The sequence below is a fragment of the Eucyclogobius newberryi genome, unplaced genomic scaffold (genome assembly GCF_026437365.1).
Source record: "Eucyclogobius newberryi isolate DKJ021-1_F unplaced genomic scaffold, fEucNew1.0.hap1 SCAF_7, whole genome shotgun sequence".
Lineage (NCBI taxonomy): Eukaryota > Metazoa > Chordata > Actinopteri > Gobiiformes > Gobiidae > Eucyclogobius > Eucyclogobius newberryi.
Window position 1 is genome coordinate 17,078,702 of NW_027316389.1, and position 12,970 is coordinate 17,091,671.

Genomic DNA, 12,970 nt, shown 5'->3' on the forward strand with positions numbered 1-12,970 from the left:
AATGTACGTTGTCGCGTCGCGCTTGCGTCAGCGCGTCGGCGATGACGTTTATAGTGAGCGGCGCCGTTTCAGACTGTAATGGGATCAGGCGATTTTTTCATTATTTTGATAGTGTAATCTGTGAATGGCGCCGAAACAGGACCCGAAACCTAAATTTCAAGAAGGTAATTTTCCAACCGTGTCGTTAAAATGGCCCGTGCGCGCGCTGAACCGTGCGTTTGGCAGCTGCCTTCTTCTCGAGACAAACGATCCGCCATTGAGAGCCGAGAGTCCACAGCTTATTGTTTCTTTGTGTACAAAATCAGCCTATTCTTCCATAGTATTTTTAATCACTACTGAAGTCCTGCTCCGAATGAATATGTTTATGTATATTGCACTTAACGGGGCGTTGTTGTGTTGATCGTCGTTAGCAACAGCAGCTTGGCCTCATTGTGTGTACAAGGACAGCTAGCTTCGACTGATGCAGAGCCCTCTTCGTGATACATTATTTACCTGTGTATAATAATCAGTTGCATTGGGGCGAATGGCAGTCAATGAATGGCTTTTAGAACGACTCTTGATGTGCAACCACGTAGTTAATGTCACTGCAATGTTGTGGTTTGCTCTGATTCTGTGAAAATGTTCTATTTCAGGTGAAAGAGTGCTGTGTTTTCATGGGCCATTGCTCTACGAAGCTAAGGTAGGTTCAATGCTTCAGGGTCTCTTACTCATAGAGGAGGTGGTGGCCCCCCATAGTCTAATTTTCAAGACTGCAACGGTTTATTGGAATAATCGTGACTAGTCAACAATGATCATGATCTTATTTTGATGATGGCAATCATTATCTGGACTACAGACTCTAAATCACATGACAAAAGACCTTTTAATAACAAAGACAGTGGCGTTATTAAAACAAAATGTCCCAAAAAACCATAAACAATTTTTAAAACTCTGCATTTACAATATAAATCGTTTGACCACTAATTGAAACAATGACTGCTGACAAGTCGACTTCATAAATAATAGTTAGTAGCACCCCAACAAATTTTGCCCCTAAAAGTTAACGAGCTGGACAATAATTTTGTATTAGTTAGGCCCGGTCGTCATCCCCATATAAAGCACTCATTTGCCCTAAGTAGCTCACGAATACGTTCCCCATCTCTTGCATGTTCCGTGCATATAAGCATGTAATGCAAAAATTGAACATTATTACTGTATAGAGGTCCAAAAACACAAAGTGGGCGGAGCCCACTCAAAATTAACGAAAGTACCCGTCAGTGACCAGGGACCCACACCATGAGGTAGGAAAGCGCGAGCGCGTTACGAAAATGTATAGTTTATGATATTTGAAAAATGGGAAACATTGTTTTCGCATCGGAATATTCTTCTTTCTTCTTCTTCTCGGGACCAACCCCCCTATTTTTCACCCAGTGAACATTGACGAAAAGTCACAAAAATGTTCACACCTCTAAAAATCGTGCCTCTACATTCTGGCTAGCTCCCTTTTCTAAAATAAAAAAAAATTGGCGCGTCAGCGCCCCCAAATGTACCAAAAATGCATTGAGAGATGGGAAATGACCCAAAAAAAATCTGATCGTAGAATCATGAAATTTGGCGCAGAGGTAGATGGTGACAAGAGAAGTAAAAAATATTATTACGGCAACGCCGTCCGCCCAACCAAATGTCGGCCATATTGCTTCAAAAATGGCTAAACATGACTTCGGAGTTTTTCCAAACGTCGTACTTTTACGAACTCCTCCCAGGGCGTTGGCCCTAAAAAGCTGAAATTTGGTGAAAATGCTACTGAGGAGTGGGACATCAAAAGTTATCCAAATTACATTGATACCTGTCACGGTCTCTGTGCGGCGAAGCCGCAAACTGTAGCAAGAATTTCAGAAATCTCCCAAATTTAACATTTCTGCCGTTTGCGCCGATAAAGTCCGAATTGCGTCAAATTTAGAATCAGTTGTTAAACTCTTTGCCCTAAACCTACTTGAAGTGAAATAAATTAATTTGGAGCCACAGCGCCCCCTACAGATTTTATATGGAGGTTAAATATTTAGTTTTGCGAAATTATATGAAATTTGACACACAACTCAATTTTGGCATCCCCATCAAAAAAGTCAATGAGACCCATGTCATAATTGTTATGGCTTTGCCGTAACGATGACCGAAACCTTCCATGTTATTCCAATGGGGAAATCGCCAGAACATGTTTACGCTTTAGACTTTCACAAACTCCTCTTAGGGCGTCAGCCCTATTAACCTGAAATTTGGTGAGACTCATCTTCAGGGGTGGACCATCAAAAGTTATCCACATTTTTATTCTAAGAGTCAAGGTGTCTGTGCGGCAAAGCCGCACATTTTGCCAAGAATTCAAAATAAAATTGCTTTTTGATGGTAAAACAAAGGGGAGAAGATGTGACAGCGTCACAGATTCAGCAGTAGGCGTAATAAAAGGACAATTGGGGCGCGTTAGCGCCCCCTCCTCTTGCGGTGGCGTGGCGAGGGCCGATCATTGCCGCTTGCGTCTATATTTATTATTATTATTATTATTAGTTATTCTTTTTTGCTTGTTGAACATCCGTAACATCATTTTAAAAATAACTACTGTAGGGCTGCAACTAACGATCACTTTGCTTAACAATTAATTGATTATTCTTTCAATTAATCAATTAGTTGGTTTAGAACGCAAAAGTGACGTGATGAAAATATTTTTCTAGATTTGACCCAGATGAAGCTGATCCTGATGCACAATTATTGACAACGGCGTGTTTTCATGATATACACTTGAATTTACACAATTTACACATCATTTTAATGGAATTACGCCTCAGTTACATCTCAATGTATTTCCTCAGCTCATAGAATAATTTGGAACCTATGTATAGACCAGTTAAAGACATTTTAATTTCAATAATTGATTAACTTGTTGCAGCCCTACTGTACTGTTAAGAAGAACAGATATAAATATAAAGAAATGTATTCAAATAAGGTTTGCGTGCGCCGCCATAGTCTCAGCAGAATGTATGAGAAACACTTGCGCTTGGTCTATACATGTGATGCATACATTTGTCTAATCATTGATTGTGACGATTATTTTCCCCGCAGTGTGTGAAAATAAACGTCAAGGATAAGCAGATCAAATATTTTATTCATTACAGCGGGTGGAACAAAAAGTAGGTACCGGTCCACTCGCATATACACTACATGCCAAACTTGCGTCTGCTTTGTTGATTATTGACTCTGTCTTGACCTTCATTTTTAGCTGGGACGAATGGGTTCCTGAAAGCCGTGTTCTGAAGTATGTGGACAGTAACCTGCAGAAACAAAAAGAGCTTCAGAGGGCAAATCAGTTAGTGCGACACGTTTCATTTCACTGCTATGAAAAGGACACTGTTGATATGGTTTTGTGTTGCTCTTTTTTTCACAGAGACCATTATGTAGAGGGAAGAATGAGGGGAGCTGCACCAAATAAGAAAATCCCTGCCCCCCCGCAGAAAAATGAAGTGTGCGTTTTGACTTCTCTCATACTTGTTTTGCTTAATATACACGTAGTTGTACCGTACGTTTCATGGCCGACCATAGAGCGACGAAGCGTTATTTTACATTTTAATACATTTTTGTGGTTTCAAGGGTGGACAATATAGATATCTTTTTTTTTTTTGAAGTATATCGAAAACAATATTAAAAACTATGTCAAGCCAACAGAAATGCGTTAACTGTTGAATGTATTAGTTGAGGTTTTATTGTCAGACAAATGTGAATTAGCTGTACAATGAATCATAAAAAAGCAGAAATATTATATCTATTTTTAATCCACTCCACTTTTCTTTCTTTAGCATTTATTAGTGTTATAAACTATAAACTTGTTTTTACAATTTTGCATATCCTCCAAACAATATTTATTGTATTATCTACAAACACATTTAAAAAAATTTCCTACTTTTACTGTTTTTCCAAATGTGTAAATTCCTGTGCTTAATCTTTCTGAATTGTAAATGTCTAAATGTATCACAAAGTGTTTCCAAAGGGTTAATAGTAATTCAACTTTTTTTTTCCACTGCAGGAAAGCCAAAAAGAACAAACAGAAAAGTAAGCGTTATTATGTTTTTGTCGCTACCGTTCCTAATGCAGAGCACATGAAAGTTAAATGGCTGTGAAATTATCCGTGTTGTTGTTCTGTGACTAATCTATGTTTGGTTAGCTCCTGGAGCCGGAGAAGGAACCAGCTCAGGAGGCGACCCAACTCACCCTCCACGAAAGAAGAGGGCACGCGTCGACCCCACAGTCGAGAGCGTAGGTTCTCCGCCCACATTCAGTTCCCCAGATGATCTTGGAAAATGCATTGAATATTAAACTGTGTGTCTACAGGAGGAGACATTTATAAATCGTGTTGAGGTAAAAGTGAAAATCCCAGAAGAACTGAAACCATGGCTCGTTGACGACTGGGATTTGATAACGCGTCAAAAACAGGTGAATGACTCGAATATGAATGTCAAGCAGTGACCAAATCAGATTTTAATATTTTTATATTGTAATTTTACAGCTTTTCCATCTACCAGCCAAAAAGAATGTTGACGGCATTCTTGAAGATTATGCAAACTATAAGAAATCAAGAGGAAACACTGACAGCAAGTAATTTCTAGGACAGATATCATACACATTTTTTGAGCTTTTAACCATGTTATAACTTTTCCTTATCAAAAACTTGACTGGTGTCGTTTCATTAATCCTGTTTTACAAGGTTCATTTATTTTTTCATTGTCCATTCCCAGTGTTGAAAGCAGAGGGCGCTCCAACGCTTAAATACTGCATTGGAAACAGTTTTTTAAAGTTTGAAAATGTGAAAATACGAATGTCTACGTGACCAAAAACATGTTTAAAAGCCAATTAAAGCATAGCATGTCCGTCTGGCCTTTAAATGTCGAATCGGGAAGCCACTTTAAGCTGTGTATTTTTATTTTTTAGGGAGTTTGCTGTGAACGAGGTTGTGGCTGGAATCCGTGAATATTTCAATGTGATGCTGGGTACGCAGCTCCTGTACAAGTTTGAGCGACCTCAGTATGCGGACATTTTGGCCAACCACCCAGACACATCCATGTCACAAATCTACGGCGCGCCACATCTACTCCGACTCTTCGGTAAAGACCCTCTTGATCTGTTGAATAAGCTGACTACTAATAACTCATCTCTGTGGTGATGTAGAGTTGGTGCCTTTAATATGTTATAATAAGAATGACTTCTCAAAAATATTCACGTTAAGTTATCCAGTTTGGTGAGGTTCTCTTATTCTGAATAGACAAAAACGCAACTTTTTATTCAAGCAAGTGAAACTACAAAGAGCTCCTGCCAACAGAGGGCGTCAGACACCTGATTTCTACCATTAAAATGTAAAGTGAAAGAAACTTGCTGCACAAGTGCATGTTGTCTCCACCATAAACACATTATTTAAAGTAAAACAATTGAAAAACAAAAGTATCAAATGTCTCCTTTTTAATTGTATTGTCCTTGATTTTCAGTGAGAATCGGAGCCATGTTGGCCTACACGCCGCTGGATGAGAAAAGCCTCGCTCTGCTCCTTAGTTACCTCCAGGACTTTCTGAAGTCTGTACTTGTCTTATGTCTCTGCCCAGTGATTGTGAATTAAATCTGCTGACTGTCCTGTCCTTTGTCTTTCAGATACCTGGTGAAGAACTCTGCTTCACTGTTCAATGCCAGTGATTATGAGGTGGCCCCACCAGAGTACCACCGTAAGGCTGTGTGAGCCCTGTCACTGTCGCGCACTAAACGCCTTCACGGTCAGATCTGATAATGGAGGAAACAGTGAAAGAATCACACTTTTTCCTTGACTAATATAATTTTCTTTCATGTGGAAATATGCACTTTCTGTGTGATGTTTTTGAGTACCACTTTTTAGTTTCTACAATTGTTTTGCCTGATGTTTGTCAAAAAAACAACTAAATTGACCTTGTCCGTTATCATTTTCTAGTAAAAGTCTTTTTTTTTCTCAGTTGTGTTTTTCTCATTATTTTATACATAGATATAGGTAGGTTAAGCACTTTATTTGTTCAGAAAGCCCGTGGATGTATTAAATTATAGTAAGCCACATATCTGTTGACAAAGTATTATATTAGATATAGATTTTCTTTTGATTCACTATACACACTTGAAAGACAATGCTCCAGTGAATCCATCTGGAAATGTGCATGAGGAAACAGGGCTGTGGGCACTCTGAGCCGCTCTTCGGCAGAAAGAATCCACCAAACAAACAGCCAGTAAAGTGGAATAGAACCCACGTGTTCTTGCTGGACAGCTTCAGTGTGCTACGCAAAAACACATGAGCTGCAGCCCCAGGGCCAGATGTTCTACCTCTATGAGGAGATAAATACAAGCTTGTCATGGAATAATATGAGAAATCTGTTATTCTACCTCATTTTCTGATGCGCCAAGAAAAAGTGATTGTATTTTGTAAGATCACCAGCAGAGGGCGGCCTTCGCTAAGAAATAACTGTTCAGACCAGACTCACAGGCGTTTTTCTTGTCTTTCTTTTTTACATATTTAAACCACCAACCATATGTCAATATGCAATCAAAACATCCTGATGTATATGATGTATACATACAAATAATACGTTAACTCTTTCACAAGGCCAGTAAGCCTTTTTTCTCCTACTGATTATAGTTATGTGGGAAATTTAATTCCACTTTATCGTTTACGTTATATTCTCCCTCACCCCTGCCTGCTCCTTGTGGATGTGCTTTCACCAACATAACACAGTCCAGCCCACCAGTGAAAATGAGGCCCGCCTTTACAAGCTGTAGAAAGTTTTCAGGAGGGGATCGTTGGCCCTTAGCTGAGAGAACAGTGTGAATTACTTGTGCTGGCAGTGGTTCACAGAGCCAAATATGCACAGGTCTGTGGAGCTGGCAGCCTCTTCACAGTAACACCATTCTTTCAGCATGTGTGCAGCAGCAGAGGTTTCACAGAGAGTATTACACTCAGCTGTCAGCGCCTCCAACCACTGAGTGCAAATGGTTGCAACCCCTAATAAGGCAGCTCCAGGGCTGGGTTGCATGTGGTGGTCAGGGTATGGGCTCCTTGTGGGTCTGTCGTTCTGTCACTCAGCACATTCAGCCTGTGTTTGGTCTATAAGCTGAACACAGAACAAGAAACGTGCACAGTAACTAAACTTCAGATGGTATTAGTCTTTCCTGGCCTTAATTCGAATCTATGAATATGAATACAATTAACCCAACGTAATCAGGATAGGAGAGCAGAAGAAGATCACCATAAAGCCACTGTACACCCAAAATATCCAATATTGTGGATTAGTCATGCTTTAAAGATGCAGATGCACTATGTCTACCTGCTTGTGTCCATGTCCATGATGTTACTTGGCCCCTAGTTTGACATTAAATGTTTTTTTCTAGCATTTATTTAATTACGGCTGCTTTTATTGCTCCAAAATACATAGAAAAATATGTATTCTTCCAGTGAGCAGGGTCATCTCTCTCTGCCTGCATGTTCCACAGTATGGCATTAATTGACTCCGTTGAGACAAAAACATTTGTCTCAGGTCAAGTTACAGTTCAGTTGTTAGGAGCAGCTCCATGCAGAAAAGCAGGTGGCAGACCCTCATAAAGAGAAACAGATTTGTGTACCTGTAAAAACTACTTTTGTCCACCAGCCATAATTCTGTCATAATGAAGCATATTATGTTATTATTATGTATATGATGTGTGTTTCAAATGGTAATATTTATATAGGGCCTTCAATGCACTCAAGGAACCACTCACCCATTCACACGTTCATCTGTGGGCGAGGCGGGCCGAACTCTGTATGATGTTCTCATTTTTCTCATACTTTTTCTAATTATGGTTTGGTTTAGGATATTCCTTTTGTTTAATATCTATCATAGTCGTAGAAGTTAAAAAAATACAGGTAGTTGAACATTTAAAATACAGAGACAATTTACACACTACTGATAATTTTGTGACAGTTTGAAGGACTATTCAACAAATTAGAGGTGTTAGATATGATTTATTGTTAAATCAACTATTGAGTATTTTATATGGATTATTACCCTTGTTTAGAGTATGGTTGCTAGGTAACACTTGTGGAATTATCTCTACATATGTCACATCTGATGCTCATGTCCATCCAGAAATTAACTTTTTAATTATAAAGTCTTTGTAAAATCTCAAATATAATCATGTTCACTATGCTTTAGTGAAATGTGTACTCTAACCTGTCATATACACTTTAAGTCAGTGAAAGATTAGGTCTTTAAGAGTGTTTTGAGAGCACATATTTAATCTCAATTTAGGCCTGATGTAGACTTGGTTTGGTCCTATTCTAGTCCTGGTCTAATCCAGGTTTAGTCCCAGTTTTGATTTTAGGTGTGTGTGTGTGTGTGTGTGCGTTACAATTAAAAGCTCAACTAATTAACAGAATATAAAGTGTATCTGAAGGCATCATCCCAGTACACTGTGATGACCAGTGTTATTCTGACAGACCTGTGCAGACTTGTGTGCAGTGGAGCAATACATACACACATTATTACATGGCTCTCCTGCTGTGCTCTGTAATGATGCCTTCAGTCTGACAAATATTTGAAATGGATCACCGGCTGAATGAGACATGCCATTATCCAGTCTCACTTGCACCTGGCTTAGGAGTGAGCTGCTGTTTGTGCATTTCTGTCTTTACACAGCCATGACATAATGTTTTGAATTGATGCTTTCCTTATATTAGGCAGAGTATAACTGAGCTGTCATCCTGCTATGAAATGAAAACAGTAATATAGCCAAAGGTGAGTGGCGTTTTTATCTTTGCTGTGCTCAGGATGAAGTGACTGTGGAGGACTTTGGCAGGCAGCCACTTACTGCGCTCTCCCGAGGGCTCTTACACCAGGCAGAGTCAGAGCAAACGAGAATTACACAAATTACAGAGGCTAAACGGTACTAATCACTGCTCTGGGAGCACCTCCAGAGCTCATCAAGGCTGCTACTGCTACAAATGCTTTTACTATTACTCTAACAAAAGTCTACTGCTATTTCTAGAACTATTACTTATGTTATAATACATCTACTGCATAATGCTGCGTGTGCATTGACCTATATTTGGCAAAACCGCTTCTAACTTTGTGTTGGACCAATGCAATGTTGCGGTTTGGGGCCCCAATTTGGTAATGATGACGCGTGCCTGTGGTTATGACGCGGTCTTGCCCCACCGCCCGTCAGTTTGGAGATTCGCGGAAAGGAGATAGTCTGTAATATAGCTAAAAACTGCGGGAATCAATCAAAAAAACACTCTGGGTACATATATGAAGCACACATAGCAATGTAAGAAGGTTAAAAGCTCTGAAAAGTCAATTTTGGATGTTATGGGACCTTTAATAGAAGAACTCTTATAGACAGAACCTCTCATTTCTTAATAAGGAATGGAGGGGGGAAATAAACAGCTAGCGTAAGACAAAATAATACCAATAATAATGGTAAAATAAACATTCTATTTACATCAGTTATATGCACATGAATGTGACATTATTGCGTGTGAGTAGGACAATAATGGCACTTGAACAGTATTGCACATGGTTAAATCAGTATTGCACGTGTTCAGGACTAACAGTGTTTGTTATAAAGTCTGACAGCAGCAGGAAGGAAAGACCTGTGAAACCTTTCCTTCACACAGCGAGGGTGGATCAGTCTCTCACTGAAGCTGCTCTCCAGAGCGGACAGAGTGTCCTGCAGAGGGTGAGACTCATGGTCCAGCATAGATGTGAATCTAGCCAGGACCCTCCTGTCCCCCACCTCCTGCACCGAGTCCAGAGCGCAGCCCAGGACGGAGCTGGACTTCTTGATGACTTTGTCCAGCTTCTTCCTCTCCCTCTCTGTGATGCTGCTGCTCCAGCAGGCCACACCGTACAGGAGCTGATGCCACCACAGAGTCGTAGAAGGTCTTCAGGAGTGGCCCTGTCACTCCAAAAGACCTGAGTCTCCTCAGGAGGTAGAGCCGACTCTGGCTCTTCCTGTACAGTGCGTCTGTGTTATGAGTCCAGTCCAGTTTGTGGTTCAGATGAACACCCAGGTACTTGTATGAGTCCAAATAAGATCCAAATAATATCACATCTGTTTAAACTCCGGAGCAAGTAGATAAACTAATAATGATGTGAAGAAATAATAACAAATACACACAATTAAAGGTCAACTGGTATAATGTGAAACTAACTAAGTGCTATCAACTTCTTCCCATCAGGCTTAACATTGTTTTTTGGGGTCTCTCTAATGCAGGGGTGTCCAAACTATGGCCCGTGGGCCAAATGCTAATATTTGTTTGCCATCAGGCTTCCTGCTAAAATGGTCCAAACAACCAGAAGTAGAAGTTTTTAGTGTACAATTTCTGCTATCATAAACCTAAATAACAGCCAATTTGATGTGATACAGAAGTATGTATGTTCCAAGCCTTATTACAGGTGTGGAGGCTCGTCAAAACTACATCAAATGCAACATTTCAAATGATTCACTTCATTGTCATGTCGTCTGTGGCCCTCCACTCCGTATATGTTTCAAAATGTGGCTCTAATGGATGTTGGGATCTCTCCATGTGCTGAAAATGAACATAGGCTTGATTTTTCACTTCTCTAGACCAAAAAAAAGGAAATGTTGATGCTGTTCATCACGTCACCTTTTCCCGTTTAATTATTTTACGTTAAATGTATGTATATATAATGTAGCTGGATCATTATAAAATCTAGATCTTTTATTTTTGGTTTATAGATGCATTGGACTTCCCTTATTCATTACATTACCTGCCAAGATACTTTCTCCTTTTTTCTGGGGGCCTGACTACAACAATTGCATTATTTATATCCAATATCCACAAACAACTTGCAATGGCACTATTCAATCGAAATCTATTAAAGAGAAATCTCTATCCAAGTAAATAAAACAATATTGCTCTGTCACACATAAAACAGCACTAAATCCAGACCAACCTGTGTCACTTATTGTAGGTCACATCAGGCTTAAACATCATCTTGAACAGGACTAAACCACATAATCTGAACCAGGACTATCAGGTATAAATACTCATGGCATTACAACAGATTCAATGGATGTTAAAAGAATAGGGCAGGGAATCCCAAATCTTTCAGTCTGGGACCCCCAAAATAACTGAATAAAATTAGGTCATCTGCATACTTTCAATAAAAAAATAGATAATACAGTGTTATAATTTTAAAATTACATTTTAGAATCACCCCCAGCTCATGCTTCCTGATCCCCACTTTGGGAACCACTGCTGTAGAGTAATGATTAACTGAGCGAACACTGTGCACTAAGGTCAAACTCAGTTACCAAGGTTTTACCAAGGTTAATTGTGGCCTTAATTGCAATATGGTCCGACCCATGAATCTGGCTCATGGGCTGCTCTGCCCTATAGCATCAAAAACACATATCCAAGCCACTCTTTCATTCAAAAAAATCAATGATGCCTAATTAAATGTAGTATTATGTCACCTTTTTCCATTTTATTTCCATTATTTATAAGTGTAGGGCCACAGACTCATTCAGATGGGTGCATTTAACAACTATAATTGGGCCAGAGCCTTTTATGTAGGCTTGGAACATACTGTACATCTTTGGGTTATCATTTAATTACTTACATTTCCTTCTTCTTGTTCTGAGGGCTGCATTGGACCCATTCCATATGTATTCTATAATTTCGCCTTAAAATAACTCAATGGAAACAGGCAATTGAACATATTCAAAGTTAATTTTAGCACCTCAAGATATGAAGGAGCAGCATCTCTATTCTGAGCTCCTCCATTTGGCCCAGAATCTTGTAATCTTGTGAATAAACTAAGCTTAAGTGTCTCTTTCGGTCTCAATTGAACTCCCTACACTCCCTACCCTTCATTAGAGGATTTCACACCGTAGGAACCTTTTGCACCTCCTGGTACTTTATCTTACTACCAGCTCCCATTTGACACGCTTTCCCACAGAGGTCTAAGTAGCGCGCCGCAGTTTTGGGACTGGGGGATTATAACATAACAGTATAACAAACTATGTCATTATACAGTGAACTTGTCTCCTCTCTCTTCTCTTTGTCGCTCCATGAGACAGAAGTCCAAGAGTGGCGCCTTGGTGCAACTTCACTTTGGATTACGATCCCCACTGAGCCCTGACTCCTCATTATCCTGTTAACTGTACATTTATCTGACATAATAGAAGAGACGGCACTTGCTTCACCATCATTACGCTTAGAAACGGAGCAGCAGCAGCAGCAGTCATAAAAGCAGCAGACTCTCTTGATTCTGTGATCGCCCTGACAGGATTATTAATCAGGAACTAGAGCGGATTCAAACCTTTGCTCTTCAGTTCCACGTTCACTTGTTTCAGCTTGCGCCATCACGGAGCGGCCCGGGGTCAGGAGGTCCGGCGCTAATTGGTTCTACAGGGTTTTGAATAACAATCAGCACTGCCCAATTACTGCGGTGCAGCGAGGAGAGCGGGGGGGAGGGGATTGTAGGGTGGGATTGTGGGGGGACGAGGGTTCTGTCTGCTCTACAACGGGACAGTTAATGAGATCAGTAAATGAGAGTGAGAAATAATAATGCCCCCACACCAGTACAGCAAGCACTTTGCATTTTCAAAAATATGATAATGTTCTCGTCTGCACTGTCCGTTCTTCTGTTCTATTATTAATAAAGCCGAAGTGTAATCTCAACTATTTCCAACTTCATTCCTAATGCCTGTTTTTCCTTTTACCCTTTCAGCCTTTATAAAATGGTCTTTCTAATTCCCTCCCACTTTTTTGTTTCATTCCGCTTTGCTCCCCTGACTCATCTTCGTCGCTGCAGCAGTAGAACCTTCAGCTTCGTCAGGCACACGCTTTTGAAGCTCTTTTCTTTTATTGCAACCAAAACAATTCAACAATTCTTTGCGCCTCAGTCATTTTGTCTGTTTATAGCCGCACTGCCAAGCG

At 40.0% G+C, this 12,970-nt stretch overlaps 1 protein-coding gene across 3 annotated transcripts; it reads left to right on the forward strand.

The window, feature by feature from the left end:
* The first annotated feature begins 7 nt into the window (after positions 1–7).
* morf4l1 (mortality factor 4 like 1) lies at positions 8–5,992 on the forward strand. Of its 3 annotated transcripts, XR_011924518.1 has the most exons (13): positions 8–164; positions 633–679; positions 3,091–3,158; positions 3,248–3,334; positions 3,413–3,490; positions 4,049–4,074; positions 4,187–4,278; positions 4,354–4,455; positions 4,529–4,617; positions 4,951–5,123; positions 5,282–5,372; positions 5,502–5,586; positions 5,662–5,992. XR_011924518.1 is itself a non-coding variant. In XM_072435321.1 (12 exons), the coding sequence occupies exons 1-12, from the start codon at positions 125–127 to the stop codon at positions 5,744–5,746; spliced, it is 972 nt and encodes a 323-aa protein (XP_072291422.1). In that variant the 5' UTR covers positions 8–124; the 3' UTR covers positions 5,747–5,992. The 3 variants fall into 3 exon arrangements, 2 of the variants coding, with proteins under 2 accessions (XP_072291422.1, XP_072291421.1); XM_072435321.1 differs by lacking the exon at positions 5,282–5,372; XM_072435320.1 differs by lacking the exon at positions 5,282–5,372 and having other exon boundaries at positions 3,248–3,490.
* The last annotated feature ends 6,978 nt before the right edge of the window (positions 5,993–12,970 follow it).